The sequence below is a fragment of the Lutra lutra genome, chromosome 4 (genome assembly GCF_902655055.1).
Source record: "Lutra lutra chromosome 4, mLutLut1.2, whole genome shotgun sequence".
NCBI lineage: Eukaryota > Metazoa > Chordata > Mammalia > Carnivora > Mustelidae > Lutra > Lutra lutra.
The window spans coordinates 1448555-1472656 of NC_062281.1; the positions used below are offsets into that span (position 1 = coordinate 1448555).

The 24102-nt window shown below is 54.8% G+C and overlaps 1 protein-coding gene across 1 annotated transcript; it reads right to left on the reverse strand.

Moving 5' to 3' along the window:
* Positions 1 to 6483: 6483 nt before the first annotated feature.
* On the reverse strand, positions 6484 to 15658 carry LOC125099244 (cytochrome P450 11B1, mitochondrial-like). The gene is made up of 9 exons (XM_047728689.1): positions 15420 to 15658; positions 14619 to 14774; positions 10465 to 10664; positions 10134 to 10337; positions 9703 to 9857; positions 8473 to 8639; positions 7967 to 8045; positions 7672 to 7869; positions 6484 to 7434 (listed from the first exon to the last, which is right to left on the reverse strand). The coding sequence occupies exons 1-9, from the start codon at positions 15656 to 15658 to the stop codon at positions 7321 to 7323; spliced, it is 1512 nt and encodes a 503-aa protein (XP_047584645.1). The 3' UTR covers positions 6484 to 7320.
* Between the last annotated feature and the right edge of the window lie 8444 nt (positions 15659 to 24102).

The following is a 24102-nucleotide window of genomic DNA, read 5'->3' on the forward strand; positions in this document are numbered from 1 at the left end:
GAAAGAAAATGGATGGTATTTTGATAGGAATTGCATTAAATGTGTAGATTGCTTTAGGTAGCATAGACATTTTCCCAAGATTTATTCTTCCAATCCAGGAGCATGGAACATTTTTCCATTTCTTTGTGTCTTCCTCAATTTCTTTCATGAGTACTTTATAGTTTTCTGAGTATAGATTCTTAGCGTCTTTGGTTAGGTTTATCCTAGGTATCTTATAGTTTTGGGTGCAATGGTAAATGGGATGGACTCCTTAATTTCTCTTTCTTCTGTCTTGTTGTTGGTGTAGAGAAATGCAACTGATTTCTGTGCATTGATTTTATATCCTGACACTTTACTGAATTCCTGTACAAGTTCTAGCAGTTTGGGGGTGGAGTCTTTTGGGTTTTCCACATATAGTATCATATCATCTTGTGAAGAGTGATAGTTTGACTTCTTCTTTGCGATTTGGATGCCTTTAACTTCCTTTTGTTGTCTGATTGCTGAGGCTAGGACTTCTAGTACTATGTTGAATAGCAGTGGTGATAATGGACATCTCTGCCGTGTTCCTGACCTTAGCGGAAAAGCTTTCAGTTTTTCTCCATTGAGAATGATATTTGCGGTGGGTTTTTCATAGATGGCTTTGATAATATTGAGGTATGTGCCCTCTATCCCTACACTTTGAAGAGTTTTAATCAGGAAGGGATGCTGTACTTTGTCAAATGCTTTTTCAGCATCTATGGAGAGTATCATATGGTTCTTGTTCTTTCTTTTATTAATGTGTTGTATCACATTGATTGATTTGCGGATGTTGAACCAACCTTGCAGCCCTGGAATAAATCCCACTTGGTCGTGGTGAATAATCCTTTTAATGTACTGTTGGATCCTATTGGCTAGTATTTTGGTGAGAATTTTCGCATCTGTGTTCATCAAGGATATTGGTCTGTACTTCTCTTTTTTTATGGAATCCTTGTCTGGTTTTGGGATGAAGGTGATGCTGGCCTCATAAAATGAGTTTGGAAGTTTTCCTTCCGTTTCTATTTTTTGGAACAGTTTCAGGAGAATAGGAATTAGTTCTTCTTTAAATGTTTGGTAGAATTCCCCCAGGAAGCCATCTGGCCCTGGGCTTTTGTTTGTATGGAGATTTTTGATGACTGTTTCAATCTCCTTACTGGTTATGGGTCTGTTCAGGTTTTCTATTTCTTCCTGGTTCAGTTGTGGTAGTTTATATGTCTCTAGGAATGCATCCGTTCCTTACAGATTGTCAAATCTGTTGGCGTAGAGTTGCTCATAGTATGTTCTTGTAATTGTCTGTATTTCTTTGGTGTTAGTTGTGATCTCTCCTCTCTCATTCATGATTTTATTTATTTGGGTCCTTTCTCTTTTCTTTTTGATAAGTCTGGCCAGGAGTTTATCAATCTTACTCTTTCCAAGAACCAGCTCCTAGTTTCATTGATTTGTTCTATTTTTTTTTTTTTTGTTTCTATTTCATTGATTTCTGCTCTGATCTTTATGATTTCTCTTCTCCTGCTGGGTTTAGGGTTTCTTTCTTCTTCTTTCTCCAGCTCCTTTAGGTGTAGGGTTAGGTTGTGTACCTGAGACTTTTCTTGTTTCTTGAGAAAGGCTTGTATCGCTATATATTTTCCTCTCAGGACTGCCTTTGTTGTGTCCCACAGATTTTGAACGGTTGTGTTTTCATTATCATTTGTTTCCATGAATTTTTTCAATTCTTCTTTAATTTCCTGGTTAATTTCCTGGTTGACCCATTCATTCTTTAGAAGGATGCTATTTGGTCTCCATGTATTTGGGTTCTTTCCAAATTTCCTCTTGTGATTGAGTTCTAGCTTCAGAGCATTGTGGTCTGAAAATATGCAGGGAATGATCCCAATCTTTTGATACCGGTTGAGACCTGATTTAGGACCAAGGATGTGATCTCTTCTGGAGAATGTTCCATGAGCACTAGAGAAGAATGTGTATTCTGTTGCTTTGGGATGAAATGTTCTGAATATATCTGTGATGTCCATCTGGTCCAGTGTGTCATTTAAGGCCTTTATTTCCTTGTTGATCTTTTGCTTGGATGATCTCTCCATTTCAGTGAGGGGAGTATTAAAGTCCCCTACTATTATTTTATTATTGTTGATGTGTTTCTTTGATTTTGTTATTAGTTGGTTTATATAGTTGGCTGCTCCCACGTTAGGGGCATAGATATTTAAAATTGTTAGATCTTCTTGTTGGACAGATCCTTTGAGTATGATATAGTGTCCTTCCTCATCTCTTATTATAGTCTTTGGCTTAAAATCTAATTGATCTGATATAAGGATTGCCACTCCTGCTTTCTTCTGATGTCCATTAGCATGGTAAATTGTTTTCCACCCCCTCACTTTAAATCTGGAGGTGTCTTCGGTCTAAAATGAGTTTCTTGTAGGCAACATATAGATGGGTTTTGTTTTTTTTATCCATTCTGATACCCTGTGTCTTTTGATTGGGGCATTTAGCCCATTTACATTCAGAGTAACTATTGAGAGATATGAATTTAGTGCCATTGTATTGCCTGTAAGGTGACTGTTACTGTATATTGTCTCTGTTCCTTTCTGATCTACTACTTTTAGGGTCTCTCTTTGCTTAGAGGACCCCTTTCAATATTTCCTGTAGAGCTGGTTTGGTATTTGCAAATTCTTTCAGTTTTTGTTTGTCCTGGAAGCTTTTAATCTCTCCTTCTATTTTCAATGATAGCCTAGCTGGATATAGTATTCTTGGCTGCATGTTTTTCTCATTTAGTACTCTGAATATATCACGCCAGCTCTTTCTGGCCTGCCAGGTCTCTGTGGATAAGTCTGCTGCCAATCTAATATTTTTACCATTGTATGTTACAGACTTCTTTTCCTGGGCTGCTTTCAGGATTTTCTCTTTGTCACTAAGACTTGTAAATTTTACTATCAGGTGACAAGGGGTGGACCTATTCTTATTGATCTTGAGGGGCATTCTCTGCACCTCCTGGATTTTGATGCTTGTTCCCTTTGCCATGTTGGGGAAATTCTCTCCAATAATTCTCTCAAATATATCTTCTGCTCCCCTCTCTCTTTCTTCTTCTTCTGGAATCCCAATGATTCTAATGTTGTTTCACCTTATGGTGTCACTTATCTCTTGAATTCTCCCCTCGTGGTCCAGTAGCTGTTTGTCCCTCTTTTGCTCAGCTTTTTATTCTCTGTCATTTAGTCTTCTATATCGCTAATTCTTTCTTCTGCCTCATTTATCCTAGCAGCGAGAGCCTCCATTTTTGATTGCACCTCATTAATAGCTTTTTTGATTTCAACTTGGTTAGATTTTACTTCTTTTATTTCTCCAGAAAGGGCCTTTATATCTCCCGAGAGGGTTGCTTTAATATCTTCCATGCCTTTTTTGAGCCTGGCTAGAACCTTGAGAATCATCATTCTGAACTCTAGATTTGACATATTACCAATATCTGTATTGATTAGGTCCCTAGCCTTCAGTACTGCCTCTTGTTCTTTTTTTGTGGTGAATTTTTCCGTCTTCTCATTTTGTCCAGATAAGAGTATATGAAAGAACAAGTAAAATACTAAAAGGGTGGCAAAGACCCCAGGAAAATATGCTTTAACCAAATCAGAAGAGATCCCAAATCGTGAGGGGGAAGAAAGGGGATAAAAAGAGGTTCAGAAAGAAAAAAAAAGAAAGAAAGAAACAATTAAAAAAAGAAAACGAATAAAGAAAAAATATAAAAAAGGAAAAAATATATATATTAGATAAACTGGTTTAAAGACGTAAAAAAAAAGAAAAGGGTAAAAGTTAAAAAAGATTTAGAGAAGAAGAGAGAGAAAAAGTTGAAAAGAAAAAAAAATTAAATTAACTGCAAGACTAAAGAATCATGGGGAGAAAACCATGAGTTCCGTGCTTTGCTTTCTCCTCCTCTGGAATTCCGCTGCTCTCCTTGGTATTGAACCTGCACTCCTTGGTAGGTGAACTTGGTCCTGGCTGGGTTTCCCGTTGATCTTCTGGGGGAGGGGCCTGTTGTAGTGATTCTCAAGCGTCTTTGCCCCAGGCGGAGTTGCACCGCCCTTACCCGGGGCCGCGCTGAGTAATCCGCTCGGGTTTGCTTTCGGGAGCTTTTGTTCCCTGAGCGCTTTCCGTAGAGTTCCGGAGGATGGGAATGAAGATGGCGGCCTCCCGGTGTCCAGCCTGGAGAGGCCGAGAGCCCGGGGCCCCACTCCTCAGTGTGCCCTCAGAGAACAGCGCTCAGTTACTCCCGTCACCCTGGCCTCCAGCCGAGCTCCGACCTGACCGAGCCTGCGACCGGTTCAAGGTAACTCCAAGCTGAGAGTCACTCCTCGGCTCTGTCTCTGTAGCCGGCTTCTCGGTACTAATACCTGTGAGCTCTGTGTCACTCAGACACCCCCGATCCTTCTGGGACCCTGCGGGACCTGAGGCCGCGCTGACCCCGTGTGGGCTTCACCCCGGTTAAGCCTCGGGAGCGATGTCCCTCAGAGGAGCAGACTTTTAAAAGTCCCGATTTTGTGCTCCGTTGCTCCGCCGCTTGCCAGGAGCCGGCCCCTCCCCCCACGGTCTATCTTCCCGTCGCTTTGGATTCACTTCTCCGCCAGTTCTACCTTGCAGATAGTGGTTGATTTTCTGTTTCTAGAATTGCTGTTCTTCTTCTCTTCGATCTCCCGTTGGATTTGTAGGTGTTTGCAATCGTTAGATAAGCTATCTAGCTGATCTCCCGCTACCTAAAGTCGTCTCACCTGCTACTTCTCCGCCATCTTGACTCCTTCCCCCACCTCCTTTTTTTTTCTTTAAGATTTTATTTATTTGTCAGAAAGAGAGAGCAAGTAAGCACAAGAGGGGAAGCAGGAGAGGGAGAGGCAGACTCCCCATTGAGCAGGGAACCCGATGCAGGGCTTGATCCCAGCACCCTAGCATTGTGACCCGAGCTGAAGGCAGACACCTAACCGTCGGAGCCACCCCGGCACCCCAGGACGGGACTGTGAAAGACCACGCCGACACTGAAGGCGTAGGGCGGAAATGGTCTGTCTGGCAGTATCGCGACAAGAGAAGGAAGCTGATGTCCACAAGGCGGGAGGAACACCTGTTCCCGCCCGACAACCAGGAGAAACGCCCTCATGCTGGCTTAGGGTTCTTGTCACTCATGTCCTCGGGGAACCCTCAGGCTGAGGGATGAACACAGGACGTGGCCCTGGGCAGGGGACCATGCTTGGGTGACTGGAAGAATCCAGAGAAAGGTCCAGGGGCAGTGCGGCCTCAGCCCAGGCCTCCTCTGGCCAAAACACAGGTGTCCCGCTTGGGGACGTCCACGATGTGAAGGTCAAGGCAGCCTGTGCATGGGAAGTCCTGTCGAGATAGGAATGAGGATCATCAAGCTGGGTCTCTCCAGATCGCCTGGACCATTTTCAGAAAGAGCCCAGGGACATCCACCGCCAAAGGACTCAGGGAATTCCAAGCGGGACTCACGGGAAGGGACTCCCACGAGCGATCGCACAGTGAGACATCGGGAGCCGCGCAAAACGAGAGATGACCTTGACCCCGAGACCCGTTACTGGGAGGTTGTTTCCAAGATGTGTGCGGTCACTGCCAAGCCAAGGTCCTCCGCTGGGGGGAAGGGGTGCGGGGAGGGCCTGACAGGCGGGGTTCGCAGGGCGCCTCTGCCCGGGTGAGCTGCGAGGCTGTGCAGCAGGAGGGACCCTCTGAGCCTCGGTTTCCCGGCCTGGCCCGCACGCATGAGCTCCACACTCCCCTGCCAGGGCTGCAGTGACCATGAGGTGAATACGTGTGCTGCCCGCAACAGAGGATCCCTCCGGCGGAGCCTCTTCCATTCCAGGCCCGCCCTCCCTCCCGCGATCCCACAGAGCAGGGCCGCAAACAAGGAAGCGACTTTGGAGCCGCGGGGGAAGCCAGAGCCGCTGCCTGAGCGCCTGCTGTAGCAGAGAGATGGGCCCCTTCCAGACGCCAACCTTGCTGTGTCCTGCCCGGGGCATGGGGGGGTGGGAATTCTCCAACAGAATGCCCACGGGAAGCAGTCGAGGCTCAGAGGGGTGAAGGGCTGGGCGCGATGGAAGGGCCAGGCCCGCTTGTGCCTGTGCCCGCAGGGTCCGGGAGCCGCTCTCTTCTCCCTGGCTCCACGACCCCTTCAGCCGTGCCTGGCGGGAGCGGGAGAAGCCCACGCCCCCCGCAGCGGCCCTTCTCCGAGGCCACTGGAGCCAGAAGGATGCAAATCCCTTCCCTCCTTCAGGGAATCTGGGCAGGACCAGATGCCCGAGGGTCCCCTCGGCGCAGGCAGGGCGGGCCAGACCGGGGTGGGGGCAGCCCCTCCTCCTCACTGCCTTGCCTGGTTCTCCCCGGGTGGGGTGGGGGTGGGGTGGGCACGGAGGGCGAGCAGAGCGACCCCACCACCCAGCTTGGCCTCCCGGCCCCTTTCTACTCGCGGGTGTCACCTGGCCCCAGGCAGCGTGGGACACACTGCTCACTCCTGCCAGCTAGGAGACCCCAGCCGGCTCTCAGCTGTTCAAAGTCTCTTCCTCCCAGGTCAGGGCTGGCCCCTGTCCTGAGGGTCACTGCCAGAGGGCAGCCGGCACTGCACACAGGGGGCTTCATTAAAGGGAGCATGTGTCTGAGCCTGGCTGACATGGCCCCAAGCCTTCTTCTAGAGGCTCCTCTGAGGTCGGTCACCCTGCGGCCAGCCAGAGGAGTTCACCTCCGCCCAGCTGTCAGAGGAGGATCATTGGCCCAGATGTCCCCGGCAGCTCCTTGGAGGCCATTCTTCCAGGAAACACGACTCCCGACCCGCGTATCTGGTCCCCCGGCTGGGTGCTTCAGCCACAACCCAGAGCCTGGCAGTGCCGGGAGGACCCAAGCAGCCTGAGCGGAACAGGTAGGGGGACTGAGAGCCCAGCTCGAAGCTCTAGGCCGGACGAGAGCCGTGCAGACAAGGAGTGAGGCTTTTGAAATGGCAACAGGCAGGACCGAGGGACCACAAGCTGTCCGCTCTTCATGGGAACAGAGTTGAGTACAGAGGCGATGAGAGACTAGACAGGGAGGCGGGCGCGGGGCGGGTCCGAAGACCCTGGAGCTAGTGTGGGGCGACAGGGGCTCTAAGGCCCTCCGATGGTGCTCCTTGCTGGACAGGGCGCTGGCGGGACTGAGCGCGCAGCCGGAACGTGCAACCAAGAGTCATCCCCCTGACCCTTTGTGCAAGGTGCTGGCCGCACAGTGTCCCGGGGCAGGGAGCAGGGCTCTTGGGAGAAAACGGGGGTGGCCTGGGGTCAGGCAGGGAGGGGCTGGTGGCGCGGCTGTCCCCACAGCATGGTGACGTGACTAGTGGATGGCCCGGAAGGTGAGGAGCGGGAGGGTGGAGGGTGTCAGGATGAACTGGTACGTCATCTTTATATCCTCCTGCGTGAGGGTCTCCACCAGGAAGTGGTTCAGCACCTAGGACAGAGGCGCGGCTTCCACCTGCACAACTGCTCAGCCCCAGGGTCCTGGCCTAGCCTCCCCCCTCGTCCTCCTTCCTGGGCCCTACTCCGTGGGCTGCGTGCCGTGCCGGGGAAGCCAGTGGTTCCCAGCCAGGCCGCCCAGCACGCCCAGCCCCCACCCCACCCACTCCCCCACGGGCCGGGCCCTGCCAGTGGCATGTCATTGCGGCCGGGGCGGCCCAGGCCTGCTCACGTGGTGCAGCAGCAGCAGCATCTCTGTCTCTGCCAGGCGCCGCCCCAGGCACTGGCGCAGGCCGAAGCCGAAGGCCAGGCTGGGGGACCTGGTGCCAGAGCTCCTGCTGTCCAGCCAGCGCCGGGGATGATAGCGCTCCGGCCTCGGGAACACAGAGGGGTTTCGACCCAGGGAGTAGAGCAGCACCTTGACCACGGTCTGCGGAGAGGTGGGGATGGGCAGCGTCAGCGCCGCGCTGCGGGCAAAGGTCAGCCGGGCCTGGCATCGGCTGCAGGGGCTGTGGGGCCCCACTCACCCCTGCTGGGATGTGGTAGTTCTGCAGCACCACGTCCGAGCCCACCTGCCGGTCCAGTGAGATGCCCACGGGGTACAGCCTGTGCACAGGGGCGTCCAACGGGGACCTCAGCTGTCACCCGGACCCTCGCTTCCCTTCTGCGGCCTTCCTAGCCCAGGAGGCACTGGCGAGGAGAGCTCCCCGCCATGCCCACAAGTGGCTTCGGGCACCCGGAAGCCCAGACCATGAGGGGCGGGCTCCCTGCACCTCCGGAGCCCAGGCAAAGCTCTCCGGGCCTGGGCGGTCCGGCCGAGGAGGGCACAGCCGAGGGGGCGCCCAGGGCACTGAAGCGGGATCCCAGGGGAAGAAGCGCCCCTATCCCTCAGGAAGAAGAAGAGGAGCTACGGGGCACGCATCTGGGGCAAAGCCGCTCGTCAGCCCCAGGATCTGTCTGCAGATCCGCTGAGCACGGCTCTCCAGACACTGGGGCCAGGGCCACCGGGGCGGCCAGGGTCTGCCACACCCACCTCAAGGTCTCCTTGAGGGCCGCCCGCAACAGGGGCAGCTCTGTGGTTGCCCTCTGGGGATTCTCAGTGATCCTGGCCTCGGCCACCAGGCTCTCCTGGCGTAGGGCCTGCTGCACGTCAGGGTTCCGCGCCAGCTCGAAGAGAGTCATCAGCAAGGGGTAGGCCGTCTGCGGGAGCCATGGGTGCGGGGCTCAGACCTTGGCACAGGCCACGCACCTCCGACCCCAGGGGGTCTCCCCCAGGAAGACGCCCTTCCCCCGGGGGTGGACTTGCGTGCCCAGGGAAGCACCGACCCTGGGGATCTGAGACCTCAAGATCTAACACTCGCCTCATCTGCTTCCATTGAATCGCTCAGGGAAGGTGTCCCCACGTTTGGTGAAGACCCAGGCCACCTCCTCCCGTCCCCCCTGCTCCTCACCCTCCTCGGGGGTCCATCTACTCAAGTGTGTATAGGTGGGGGGGTGGGGGGTGTAGCCCTTCATCCCCAGACCCGTTGGCACCCATTGCGTGATGTCCCCTGGGCTCCCATAGGCAGGTCAACCCAGACCCCGGGGTCCCAACAGGAACGGGCCACCCTGGACCCTAACTGGCCGAACCGCAGCCTCTGCTCAAGGGCTTTCTCCAGCCAGGGCTCTGTGCCTCTGCTCAGAAGCCTGCGGGCCCGGCCCAGAGCGGGACCTCAGGGATGCTGGCAGATGAAGGTTGGCTGTAGGGCAGGAGGCTCACTGCACTCCACACCCTGGGACCTGCCTGCACCTCCCTACACCACCCAGGCCCCTGGGCTGGGCTGCCAGCAGCTCTCTCTTCCACAAGCTGGAGCCTCGTGCTGCCCTCTGTGTCTTCAGCCCATCACCTCCAAAGCCTCTGTAATGAGAGCCAAACGGACTGTGACCCTGGCAGGGGCTCCTTGTGCGGGCATCCCTGGTTGTGCAGCTGCCCCTCAGCCCCCTCTCCTTCCCAGGGCCCAGACGTCTGCAGGGGTCTGCGCTGCTGCATGTCCCTGGGCCTCACCCATTCCGCACTGGGCCCGGAGCACGCTTCCCTCCAGAGCATCTGCAAACCCTTCTCTTGGAAGGTCAGCTCCTGAGTCCTCTCCCCCCCCCAACCTCCTCAGATCAGAGGCTTCCAGCGGCTCCAAACAGGGGCCTGTAGGAGCCATGTGGCATGGGGGGACACTGCCTGCAGTCACGAGGCTCCGTGTGCTAGGGCAGGGCTGGCTGCTGGCCTGACCGTGTCCACGCTCCCGGCGGTGAGTTCGATGGAGTTGGCCCTGACTGCCTCCAGGGTCATGTCCGCGTGCATCAGCAGCTCCCCCACGATGCCGCTGTAGTGCTGTGGGCGGCCGAGGGCCAACTCCTGGTAGATTTTCTGGATGGCGTTGTTGGCTGTGCGGCAGGGAGAACAGGGGCCTGGGCCTGGTGCTGAGCAGCCCCTGTCCTCATCCCTCTACCTGGCAGCCCACCACAGCCCCGAGACTCCCTGTTCCTGTGCCAGATGCTCAGGACCGGCCCAGACCAGCCTCCCTGCCAAGTCTCTTGGGCCCTGAAGACGCCATGAGCCCTGTGATGGGGCCTCAGCACCCCCCACCCCGATTTCGGTGAGTGGATATTGGGGGCCCTGGGGTCCTTGCTACCCAGCACTGCCCCATCTCTGGGCCTCACCATACTGGAAGATGTAGTCCCAGGACTCGAAGTGCTCCTTCCACACCTTGGCGCTCGTCCAGCGTGACAGGTCCCTGGGCATGAACATGAGCTGCGCGGTGGACTTCAGCATGGCCTCCAGGGCGCGGATAAAGTGCAGGCTGGCAGGACTCGGGCTGTGGCCAAGGAGGCCCAGCCGCTCTCCAAAAAGGGCTAAATTGCTGGCTGCGGAGAGGGCGCGGCTATGAGCCTCGGGCGGCCGGTGGCCTCAGGGGCCTCCTGCGGCACAGCCACGCAGGCCCGCTCCGGTTCCTGGCCCGCCCCTGCCCCCCAGAGCCCGGCACCTCCCTACCTTCTACGGTGTAGTTGAGGATGCTCGGCTGGATGTCCAGCGTCAGGCTGCCCCGGGCATTCTGCAGCACTCTCGACTTCAGGGCCTTTGAGAAATCCCTCGCCACCCCGTCCACCATGGGGATGTACTTCTGCACCGCCTGTGGCGACAGCACGTCTGGGTTGAGCTTCAGCCGGTTCACGCGCCATTCGGGCCCGTTTCTGGAGAGCAGAGAGAGGAGCTTCAGGGAAGCCAGAGTCAGCAGCTCGGGGCCAGCCCCGGACACACCTTCTCCGTCTCCAAGGGGACGGGGTGGGGCAGGGAGCTGCCTGCTGGTCCTGAGGGGCAGATGCCTGCCTGTCGGCCTCAGCCGCAGCCCTTTCTCTGAGGGAGGCCTTGTGTGCTGTGCCCAGCGTGCTCCCGTCTAAAGAGGGGCTGACCCAGAACTTCTCCGTGGCCATGCCACGTGGGTTCCTGGCGTTCACTTGTGCACACCTGCCGGCCCCTTGCTGGCCCGTCAGCACCCGTCGGGGCCACACCTAGTCCTGTCCCGGCCTGTCTCCTGGTCCTCCAGGGCAGGAGCCAAACCACGGGTCATGTCATGTGCTCAAAACAGAGCCCAGAACTGTACTTCTTCCTTTCCCATTTGCATGCCTTTTGTTTCTTTTTCTTGTCTGATTGCTGTGGCTACACCTTGAGTGGGTAAAGAAGAAGTAATAAAATGTTCTTCCCACCTGTCGATGCCATGATACTATATAGAGGGAAAACCCTAAGGTGCCCAGCAATAAAACCAATACAAAAACAAAAAGAACTGATAACTAAATTCAGTTAGGTCGCAGGACACAGAATTAATACACAGAAACCTGTTGGATTTCTGTACACCAATAATGAAATAGCAGAAAAGGATACGAAGAAAACAATCCCATCTATGGTTGCACCCAAAATAACAAAATATCTAGGAATACACTTAACCAAGGAGGTACGAGCCCCGTACTCAGAAAAGTGTGAGACACAGGTGAAAGAAATGGAAGACAACAGAAAGAAATGGAAAGCTATCCCATGCTCATGGTTAGGAAGAACCAGTCTTGTTAAAATGTCTGTGCAGTTCAGTGCAATCCTTATCACAAGAGCAATATTTTTCACGGGACTAGAACAACGAATGCTAAATTTTGTATGGGGCCCCAAAAGACCTTGACTAGCCAAGGCAACCTTGAGAAAGAAGAAGGAAGCCGGAAGTACCAGAACCCCAGATTTCCACCCATACGACAAAGCCCTAGTGATCAATTCTGTGTGGTGCTGGCACAGAAGCAGGCACACCAATCGATGAAAGAGGATACAAAGCCCAGAAGCAAACCCATGATTGTACGGTCAATTGTATGGCCAACCTCTGACGAAGGAGGCAAGAGCACCCAATGGGGAAAGACCGCCTCTTCAACAAATGGCGCTGGGAAACCTGGACAGCCCCGTGCAGAAGAATGAAACCAGACCACTTCCTTACGCCACACACAAAAATAAACTTGAAATGGATGAGAGACCCAAGTGTGAGACCTGAAGCCACAAAACTCCTAGAAGACAACGCAGGCAGTAATGACTCTGCCATGGGCCATAGAAACATTTTTCTAGATGTGTCTCGGGAGACAAGGGAAAGAAAAGCAAAATTAAGCTATCCGCACTTGGCCAAAATTTGGAAAGGTTTTGCACAGCGAAGAAACCATCAACAGAAGGAAAAGGGGGAAGCTGCTGAGTGGCAGAAGATACTTGCCAATGGTACGTATGATAACCTTAATATCTAAAGCATACAAAGAACTCAAGCAGTAGCACACGGAGCAGACAAACGATCCCATTAAAAATGGCAGAAGACCAGAAGAGACCTTCTTCCAAGGAAGACCTAGCGATGGCCAACAGACACGTGAACAGGCGCTCAGCATCACCCATCATCAAGGAGGTCCACATCAAACTGTAACGACACATCACCTCACAGTGGTCAGAATGGCTAAGATCAAAATCACCAGAAACAACGGGCGTTGGCGAGGATGTGGAGAAAGGGGAACCCTTGTGCACTGTTGGTGGGAATGCAGACTGGTGCAGCCACTCTGGAGAAAAGTGTGGAGGTCCCTCAAGAAGCTAAAACGAGTTCCACTACTGGTTATTTACCCAAAGACAATGAAACCACAAAGGCGACAAGATACCTGCACCCTGTGTTTATTGCAGCACTGTTTACGACGGCCAAGATACAGATACAGATAGATACTTGTATACATGATGGGATACTACTCAGTCGCTAAAAAGAATGGGATCTTGGCCATTTGCAAGCACATGGATGGACGTAGAGGGTATTATGCTAAGTGAGAAATGTCAGTCAGAGTAAGACAGATTATCGTAAGATTTCGCTCATATATGGAATTGAACGAAGCAAATGAACAAACACAGAGAGAGAGCTCAAACCAAAACCGGAGTCTTAAATACAGACAACAAACTGGTGGTTGCTGGAGCGGGGGAGTTTGGGGGGGATGGGGGACGGGGATCAAGAGTGCGCGTGTCGTGATGAGCACTGAGCAGCACACGGAAGTGTTGAATTTTACACTGTACACCGGGTCCTAATGGGAGAGTTCATGTGAAGTACACTTCCGTGAGCAAGAAGTAGGAGCAGCAAGAGGAGGAGAAAAGGAGTGGAAAAGGAGAAGGAGGAGACGGAGAAAGAGAAGAAGAGAAAGGATAAGAAGAGGAAGAGGGAAGAAGAAGAAGAGAGGGAAGGAGGAGGAGGAGGGGGAGGAAGAGGAGGGGGACGAAGAAAAAGCAGAAGAGGCAGCAGCAGCAGCAGAAGGGGAAGGGGAGGAGGAGGAGTTGGAGGGCGGAGGAGGATGGGAAGGAGAAGGGGGATGAGAAGAAAGAGGGAGGAGAAAAAGAAGAAGAGGAGGAGGAGGATGGGGGGGAGGAGGAGAAGGTGGGGGAGGGGGAGGGGGAGGAGGGAGGGGAGGCGGCGGAGGAGGGAGGGGAGGCGGGGGAGGAGAGAAGCATTCTCCCCCACAGGGTGATGAGGATTCGGTTAGACCAGTTTTCTCCAAGAGCACCAGGGCCCAGAGCAGTGAGGGCTCCGCGGATGCCCTCCAGCGCATGGCGGGGAGGGACCTGCATTCTCAGCCACACTCAAGCAGAAACACCTTCTTGGCTTCGGCTGGCTGCCTGCAGGTCGTGAGAATGATCGCGTGCACACTTGCACACCAGCACACACACATATGCCCAGAAAGATGCGCATAACACAGCGGGACACCTGCACATGCGCTCGCTGACAAGGACAACACGCGTGAGCACACCCACAAGTCCCAGACGCACAACTGCCACAGCACACCTGGAGCGCTCAAACCCACGCGCACACACGGAGACACACTCGCACGTATGCAGCACACACAGAACCACACGCGCGCTCGCACGCAAGGACTCAAACCACACGCACGTGCAGACATGCGTGCAAGGGCATGAACACAGACGGACGCCAGCCGGCGCGGGAAAACACACACGGGGATACACGCTCGTGACAGCACCTACCGCGGAGCACACAGGAGCGCCGCCACACACACAGCACACACCTATTCCGAGGCTGCGGACAGGTCCACCCAGGAAGACACACACACACACACACACACGGGCACACGCGCAGGCTCACGCTCACACGGGCACCCGCTTAGAGTTCGCTTCTGAACAAGGGTGCCTTTCCTATTGCCTTCCCTCTCCCCACCCCCAGCCTCTCCATCCCGAGCTACCTGTGCTCACCTCTAAGTCCCACACGGGACCTGGTGCAGAGGGCTGCAGTCCGGGGGGCCCTCAGGCTGACATGGACGCCTGGCCAGTGACCCCTCCCCCAGGCCCGGGCGTCCCAACCTATAGGAAGGGAGAAGCCCACCCTGCTGGGACAACCCGCGGAGGCGGGCGCAGAGTGGGTGCTCCCTAGTGGCAGTGGTCATCCTTCCTCCTCTCTGGCGCCGGGGTCCCACTGCCCCTCCCCACCCCTGCGACACACAGGGCCCACCTGCTCAGGTCCTCCCTGGCCAGGGGCGCTTGTGGGCTTCCAGACCTGGCTGGACCCTGCACTGGGAGGCGCGCCCCCCGCGCCCCCCTCCCCCGCCCCGGCCCCGTCCCCCGCCCTCCCCGCCACCGCCACCCCGCCTGGCTCTCACAGCAAGAACACGCCACATTTGTGCCCACGATGCTGTCGGTAGGCCAGCCAGGGATCCAGGAGCGGCCGCCAGGGCTGAGGGCTCTCGGCCCGCTGCAGGCTCTCCACATCCTCGGGCAGCATCACGTGCACCATGTGTGTCCCTCCCACGTCATACCTGCGGGACAAAGCTCAGAGCCCTACCAGGGGGGCCTGTCCTCCCCTGGGCCTCGCTCCGCGGCACCAAGCCGGCCTGTCTCTGGCGGGCCTCTCCCTTGTGCAAGACTGTGGACGCCGGTTCAGAGCAGGCGCTCCCTCCCGCTGTCTAAGCCAGGAAGCCTCTCGGGCTCTGCTGTCTGCACTCCGCCCTCTCAGCGGCCGGCCGGGGACTGCTCCGTCCTCACTGAGAGCCGCTGCCTCCATGGTCAAAGGCCCAGAGCAGCCACCGCTCGGCTCCCACCCTGCCTTCTTTTTTTTTTTTTTAAGATTTTATTCATTTATCTGACAGAGAGAGATCACAAGTAGGCAGAGAGGCAGGCGGAGAGAGAGGAGGAAGCAGGCTCCCCGCGGAGCAGAGAGCCCGATGCGGGGCTCGATCCCAGGACCCTGAGATCATGACCCGAGCCGAAGACAGGGGCTTAACCCGCTGAGCCACCCAGGCTCCCCCCCCACCCTGCCTTCCTAAGGGCGCAGACGGAGCCCAGGCCACAGGCGCCCGGCGGGGATGTGGCCCCGCAGGTGCGAGGCGCCCGGCCAGGACTCGGCCGTCAGTAGGGACAGCCGGTTAGGGTGCTCTCGGCCAGGCGGGCAGGAAGGGCTTTACCTGAAGATGGGCCCCAGCTCCTGGAAGGTCCGGTGCATCTCCAGGTGGAAGTTCTCGGAGCCCTGCTCCTTCCAGATCCGCAGCAGCCGCAGCCACTGGTTGCCGGGACACCGGGGCACGGCTTCGAAGGGCAGCACCGCCTTGGGGGCCTCAGCGGCTCTGGTGCCCAGTGTGCGTGCACAGCTCAGGGACAGCCGGCGCCCTGCCAGCCACCGTCGTGCCTTTGTCCCCAGTGCCATTCTGATGCTCCCTCCGCCCCTGGGCAGCGCAACCCTTTTATCTCGCCGGGAGGCCTGGACCGGCCGACCTGATCACGTCATGGGAGAAGCTGTCCCTGGACCAGGCCAGGAAACCCAAGGCAGGGGTCAGGGCCGGAGGCCTCCGGCGGGAGGAAGAGGAAAGAGATGGATGGGTGCCTTGTCTCCCACTTACGCAAGACCTGCGGCGGGGTGGCTGTTGAGAGCCTGTGCAGGGTCTGGCCTGGGGGCTCGGTGGGGTCGGCGGGTCGGCGATGGGGGGGGCAGGGGCCCTTCCGTCCTTCCCAGTGGGGGAAGGGAGCGAGAGGGATGGCTCCCTTATCTTATTGAGAGAGGAGAGCCGCCCGGGATGGGAGCTGGGAGGAGGGGGAGGGCATTAATCCCATTAACGCACAGGCCTTTCTGTCTGCTCTTCTCCAGGCTTCAGGCTAGGTGCAGGGGACCGGGACTCAAACCATGAGCCCTGAGCTGGCAAGACTCACCGAGTCCCCGCCAGCGAGGGCTGTCAGTGCTGGGGGTCAGTCAGAGGAATCCAGAGACACACCTGGGGATGGCACTGATGTGGCGGAGGCCCCGTGAGAGGCACGCTCGCCTCGGCCCAAGCGTGGCCGGCCCGCCCGGGCCTGCGCTCAGTGCCCACGCCCTCCTTTCTCCTCCTTCGGAAGCGCGCTCTCCTGGGTGCAGACTCCGAGCTCAGGCCAGGGGCCACAGGGTTGAGTCTGTGGCGGGGGTGCTGTGGGCGTGGGCTGTCCACCCTCTACAGGGTGGATCCACGGTTTGGGGTCCCAGGGCATCTATCCCCCCGATTCCTGGCAGCATTCCCATCGCCGTCATTGTTCCCATGCCCAGACAAGGGGACAGAAGCCCCTCGCTCCTGCCTCCTCCCAAGGTCCCCCTCCTGCTGAATCCGTTCCCTGCTCCTGCCCCTTCCGTGGGTTGGCGGCTTGGGGGAAGGTCTTCAGGTGGGGCGGCCGAGGAGTCAGGACGGCCAGGGCCCTTCCGTAAGCTGAGATGTGTGCGGTGCCTCAGCCCCGGAGGGGGCCCAAGCGGTCCTCGGGCAGAGAGGCAGGCTGGAGGCACATCGGCCCACGCCATGCCGGACACTCCTGTTGCCCGTCCCTGCCCGTGGGCCCTCCGCCTCCCGGCCCCTCCTGACCTCTGCTGCCGTTCTCAGGCCTGACAGGGCTATTGCAAGGGGCCGGCTTTCCGTGTCCCCACACAGCCTGCCACGAGGACCTGGGGAGGCAGGTGGCCCGGAGCCAGCCTCTCCTGCGGAGGGGAGCGGTGCAGCCGGCTCCAGCAGGGAGGTGCCGGCGGCGGACGGTCCTGCACTTGCCCCGAACTCCCGGTGCCGGCCAGCGCCCCAGCCCTGAGCCCGGGAGCAGGTTCCGGAAAACCCTTCTTGTGAAGCCTCCTCCTTGGTGCGCACCCAGGAGGGCTGTCAGCGCTGCTGCTGGGCTGCTGCTCCCCGTGGACCCACAGGCCTGGCAGGCCCTGGGGGGCGGGGCAGGGTGGCTCCTCTGAGGCAGAGCTGGGGGGCGAGGGGCCAAGCGGCCTGAGAGGGAGATCCCCAGCCCTGGCACTGCCCGTTCCTGCTGACAGCGCACCAGTGTGGGAGGGAGAAGAACACGGTCGGAGGCGGGCCAGGGCAAGGCCAGTGCAAGGTGTCCCTGAATGAGGCGGGCGCCCCAAGGCCCAGTGTCCGGAAAAAGAACCATCTGTTGACGGGCACCCTGAGCCCCGGCCCGTCTCTGCAAAAGAGCTGAGGCGGGCACGTGGGCCGCTGGGAGCAAGTCCGGCAGGGTCCGCCCTCCTCCTGCCCTGGGGCTTGGGTCCCAGCTTGTCCACACTTTATCCCCGGTCCTTCCTGGCCCCAACCGCAGGGACGGAGCTCGCCCCCAAGCGGCTTCTCTGACTCCCTCGCCTGGGCTGTGGGCAGCAAACCCAAGCCCGGCCCGGCCCCATCAGCTGCCTGTCAATGCCCGCCGCACAGGTCATGGGGAACACGGGGGCCCCTCCTCTGGAAGCAGGGAGCTCCGCACAGGACACGCCCTGGCACCTGGGAGTCCCCGCCCCTCTATTTCCATTGTTGTGCCCGAGTTTTCGCGTCCGAGAGACCACCCAGGAGCCAAGCACCGATGCAATCACACGAGGGTTTATTTGTCAAGCTTAAGCTTGGGCCCAAGTACAGCCAACACAGCGGAGCAGGGACTCGGACCCCGAGCTTAGTTAAGGCAGGGGTATCTATGGGTTCCTGCTACTAAAGCAGGGTGGGGATTCCTGGAACCAAAGCAGCGTGGGACTTACTAAAGCAAAGTAGGGGAACGTTCAGCCCTTGGGCACAGGGGTCGGACACGGCTGCCGGAGCTAGGCCGGCTGTACTTATGCTAAAGCTAAACCAGACGTGGGATGGCCTGGATTTCCTCGGCTTCCACACCACGATATTATGCTCCCAACATGGCATTGTGTGTGCACTGGTGCTCTAGGAGAACCCGGGGAGAAACGGGGAGCAAGTGCACCCCGATGTCCGGTCGGTGGGAAAGGGCTGTCAAGGCCGCACGTGCACACCACTGAAGGTGAAGCGATGGACACGGGCGGGGCCGGTGCTGCCTCCCTCCCTTCCCCCTTCTTCCCATCCTTCCCTCCCGCGCTCAGCAGGGATCACCACGTGACCTGGTGCAAGAGAAGCGCCTCTTTGCCTTCCAAGCTGGTAGCTGGCTTCCCCCGGGGGTGGGCAGCGCTGCCACAGGGCCTGCAGGGAGAAGGACCCGCAGCGAGGGCAGGGCCAGGGAACCAGACGGCCCCGAGTGACGAGGAACGCGTCTCAGCTGCTCATCACAGCACCACACGCTCGGCATCAGGTTTTCAGCACGGCCAAAAGCTAGACACTGAAGTCTAGCAGCACATATAGCTGCTTAAGGTCAGGTCCCCCATGAGGTCTGGGGGAGACGGAGACCCCACGACGGGCCTTATGTTGGGGGAAACAGGGAGGTGGTGCGCTGGGAATGGGAGGTGGATGAACTGCCCGCTCTTCTTCTAGGCCTTGGGCTGGGTCTGGTGTTCCTTCCACTGCGAAGAGGGCCCCCGCGAGAAGGCAACGGACCTCGAGGCCTGTAGGCCAATGTCAGTGGTCCGCGGGCACCAGTGCGGGGAGCCTGCTCTGGCCAGGAAGGACCCAGTCAGGCCCCACGCTGCTGCCGGGTCCCGGGGACGGTAGCTTTGCCCCCGCCACAGGCTGCGGATCAGCAGAGGGCAGGGCACCTGGTCAAATGCTGTGAAGCTCTGGACGGGAGCCCCTCCTACCAGACAGACCGACAGACCAAGGAGCAGACAAACGGCCTCTAGCCATTCCCGAGCTCCCCTCCTCCCAGGCTGATCGCTGGCCAGCGGCAGACTGCCAATCCGAACGCCAGGCAGAGAGTGGCCCCCACAGTGGCCAGAAGCTCCTGCATCGAGTCTGGGCTCTCTGCGCGCCTCCTCCGGTGCTCGGGGAACATGAGGGGCTCCAAGTGCAGTGTGCTGGCCTTTCAGCTTGTCCTTCCATGCCGGACCAGCACCTGGGTCTGGCCTCGTGGGTGGCAGAGGTGACGTGGGGAGGACTCCGGCAGTGTTTCTCGAACGGACAAACAGCCCCAACGTGCAGACAGCAGTGGCCGCCCAGCGCCCTGTGCCTCCTCCCCACTAGGTTCTTTGGGGCCCTCGGGTGCTTTTCCACACAACATGGGTGTCTCCAACCTCTGGACCTTTGCGCTTCCTGCTTCCCTGCCGGGATCGTCTCCTACCCTGTGACTCTGGGTTTCAGGCATCTCGTTCACCTTCTGCTTCCTGTCCCCACTCTGAGAACTGCAGAGCTCACTGCTTTGAACTTGGGTCTCCGTGAGGCCGGCTCCCGCAGTGGGAAAGGGTGTGTGTGTGTGTGCGTGCGTGCGTGCGTGTGTGTGCGTGTGCGTGCGCGTGCGCGCACACACACCTCTTCCTCTCTCTGACCCTCTGCCACCCAGCTTGCTCACCAGTGTGAGGTGGGACAGCACGAGACAATGAGAGGGCTGTCAGCGAATCTTGCCATCCGGAGTGGACGTCACTCTCTCCAAGCCAGGCAGCTGGACCGACCTGATGCTTTCTGTGCTGGGTGCTTCTCTGGCGCGGCTCTCCCTTGCAGTGTTCTGACGTCGCCAGCTGCCTCTGTATTCCAGGTGGTCACTGGAGAAGACGCTGACAGCCCGAGGGCTGGTGAGGTGTGCTCATCACCACCCACGCCTGCCCGGGTGCCCCCATCCCACTACTGAGTGGGTAGCAAGAGGGACCCATGCTGGCTCACAGGCCCAGGGGCCCTCCCCTGGTCCACGGAAGACATGGGTGCACCTCCCACCCCAGCAGCACGGATGCAGCCTTTTCCTTTGGCCACCGTTGCCTGGGATGTATATTTCCATCCTGCGACTCTCAACCTCTCAGGAAATTGCGTCGGAGACAGTGGCTCCTGGAGTGCCGTGCAGAGGTGTCTGGTTGCCCATCTCAACTCGGCGTCTTTTCCTCCCAAATTCATTCTGTTGACATACGTGTGATAACTGATGTAGAATAATTATACTTCACGTTCTGTTTTCAGATTACCCCATGTTTTCCGTTTGTGTCGTTTTTCGTGGTTTTAAGACGCGCGGAGTAAGAACTTTACCTTCTTGACCATTTTGTAGTGCTCAGCTCAGTGGTATTAAGTCCAATCAGCTCGTTCTGTGTCCATCACTGCTACCCACCTGCAAGTCTCTTTTCATCCCATACAACGGAAACGTTTTGCTGAGGAAACCATCCATACCTCCCATCTCCCTTGCCCTGCCCTTCAGCCCCCTTGGCAAATCCTCCACGGTTCTTACTTTGAATCTTGCCTATGCTTCCCCTTCCCTTGACTTCTTTGGAGTTCTCCCTGCTTCTCTACACTGTGTCCTCCACTGGCCAAGCACTTGGGTCTCTTGCTGCATTTCCCATCTCTTTTCCTTTCTGTGAATTTCATTTAAGGAATGTGTTTAGCTTTGTGAAAAAGAGTAAAGGAAAACCTTATGGATGTGGACTCTGGGAGCTAGAAGGGGAGGCCAGAAGGGGTCCCTATCCCTCCATGTCTGTCACAGGAAACACCATGAGTTATGGGCCCCCGCAGGGAAAGATGGGGCTCCCACACGAAGTCACCACCCCCTGCAGCTCAGCCACCAGAAGCCAGCATCAGCCTGGAGCCCTGCTAGCCTCCGGTGGCCTTTCCTTCAAACCCACTCTCCCAACTTCCTTCTTCTTTACCCTAAAGTAACATTCCTGCCCTTTGTTTGTGGGGCTAGACTGTGGCTCAGCTGTTGCTTGCTCGTCCTGTCCTGCAGTTCTCTGAAACTCCCATTTTGCTGGCAAAATCCCTGCTGTGACGTTGACAGCTTACACCCCAGTTTCTTACTCACTCTTCACCTATGTGTAATGTGTAATATTTCACTTACCCCCAGTTTCTATGCTCTGCTCTTCCATTTCTCATTCCTAAGAGTTATCTGTAGATTTTTTTCTTTTAGGAAAATCCCCATGCCATTTTTTGACTGTATCTTCTTCTTTTGTCATGTTTTCTATGCTCTTCTTCTTCTTCTTCTAAGATTTTTATTTGTTTATTTGACAGACAGAGATCACAAGTAGGCAGAGAGGCAGGCAGAGAAAGAGGGGGAAGCAGGCTCCCCGCTGACCAGTGAACCCGAAGCGGGGCTCGATCCCAGGACCCCAGGACCATGACCCGAGCCAAAGGCAGAGGCTTTAAACCACTGAGCCACCCAGGCACCCCATATGCTCTTATTCTTCTATAAGCAAAGTTACTTGTGAGATGGTGGTCACCCCATGGCTTCGTGCCAATCCAGCGGTCACCTGCCCCTCTAGTTTCACTCGGATTTCATTAAAGTGTTTATATTAGCCGCAGACCTATTCACAGAGACCTGACAGGCCAGAAAAGACTGGCATGATATATTTGAGCACTAAACAAGAAAAATATGCAGCCAACAATACTATTTCCAACTAGGCTACCATTGAAAATAGTAGGACAGGTAAAAAGCTTCCTGGACAAAGAGAAACTAAAAGAATTTGTGATCACCAAACCAGAGCTACAAGAAATATTGAAAGGGGTCTTCTAAGCAAGGAGAGTGTGTCAAAGTAACATAGACCAGAAGGGAACAAAGACAATACACAGTAACAGTCACCTTACAGGCTTTACGATGGCACTAAATTCCTCTCTCAATCATTATCCTGAATGCAAATGGACTAAATGCCCCATTCAAAAGACACAGCTTATCAAATTGGATTTTAAAAAAAAAAAAAAAACCAGACCAATTGATATGCTGTCTGCAAGAGACTCATCTTAGACCCAAAGACACCTCCCGATTTAAAGCGAGGGGGTGGAAAACTATTTACCACACTAAAGGATGTAAACAAACAAACAAACAACCTGGGGTAGCAATCCTGTTATCTGACAAAGACTGTAATAAGAGATGGGGAAGGACACCATATCATACTAAAAAAAAATCTATCCAACAAGATCTAACAACTGTAAATATATATGGCCCCAATGTGAGAGCAGCCAATTTTCTAAGCCAATTAATAACAAAATCATGAAACACATCAAGAATAATGCAACCATAGTAGGGAATTTTAACAACCCCCTCAGTGAAAGGGACAGATCATTTAGACAGAAGCTCCACAAGGAAGTAAGGACTTTCAATGACACACTGGACCACATGGACATCACAGATATATTCAGAACATTCCATCCCAAAGCAACAGAATACACATTCTTCTCTAGTGCACATGGAAGAGTCTCCAGAATACATCACATCCTGGGCCACACATCAGGTCTCAACTGGTACCAAGAGACTGGGATCATTCCCTGCATATTTTCAGACCACACTGCTTTGAACATTGAACTCAATCGCAAGAGGAAAGTTGAAAGACCTCAAATAAATGGAGGTTAAAGAACATCCTACGAAAGAATGAATGGGTCAACCAGGAGATTATAGAAGATTTTTTAAAAATTCATGAAGACAAATGAAAATGAAAACATAACTGTTTAAAACCTTTGGGATGCAGCGAAATCTATCCTAAGAGGAAAGTACACAGCACTACAAAGCCTTTCTCAAGAAACAAGGAGGTCTCAAGTACACAACCTACCCTCACACCTAAAGGAGCTGGAGAAAGAACAGCAAATAAAGCCTAAACCCAGCAAGAGAAGAGAAATAATAAAGATCACAGCCTCAATCAATTAAATAGAAACCAAAAGAACAGCAGAACAGATCAATGAAACTAGAGGCTGGTTCTTTGAAACGATTATTAAGATTGATAAACACCTGGCCCGCTTTGTCAAAAAGAAAAGAGAAAGGACCCAAATTAATAAAAACATGAATGAAAGTGGAGAGATCACAACCAACACCAAAGAAATACAATCAGTTAGAAGAATGTATTGTGAGCAACCATATGTCAACAATCGGGAAGAAAGGGATGCGCTCCTAGAGATGTAAAAACTACCAAAACTGAACCGTGAAGAAGTAGAAAACCTGAACAGACACATAACCGGCAAGAAAAATGAAGCAGTCATCAAAAATCTCCTAACAGACAGGAGCCCAGGGCCAGATGGCTTCTAGGGGAATTCTACCAAACTTTGAAAGAAGAATTAATACCTATTCTTCCAAAAGACAGAAACGGAAGGAAAACTTCCAAAAACACTTTATGAGGCCAGCATTACCTTGATCCCGAATCCAGACAAACACCCCATCAAAAAGGGGAGTTACAGGCCAATATCCCAAATAAACATGAATGTGAAAATTCTCACCAAAATTCTAGCCAATAGGATCCAACACTACCTTAAAAGGATTATTCACCATGATTTATTTCTGGGCTGCAAGGTTGCTTCAACATCCGGAAATCAATCAACTAATGCAATACGCTACATATTAATAAAAGAAAGAACAAGAACCATATGATACTCTCAATAGATGCAGAAAAACAATTAACAACGTACAGCATCCTTTTAAAATTTTTTTAAATTCATTTTTAAAATTTCTATTTAAAAATTTTATTTATTTTTAAAATTTCTTTTCGGTGTTCCAGAATTCATTGTTTATGCACCACACCCATGCAATACGTGCCCTCCTTAATTCCCACCGCCAGGCTCACCTAACCTCCCACCCTCCACCCCTCCCAAACCCTCAGATTGTTTTTCAGAGTCCACAGTCTCTCTTGATTAAAACTCTTCACAGTGCAGAGATAGAGGGTGCATACCTCAAAATCATAAAAGCCACCTATGAAAAACCCACACTGAATATCATTCTCAGTGGGGAAGAATGGAGAGCTTTAGCCCTAAGGTCAGGAACACAGCAGGGATGTCCACTGTCAGCACTGCTACTCAGCATAGTACTAGATGTCCCAGC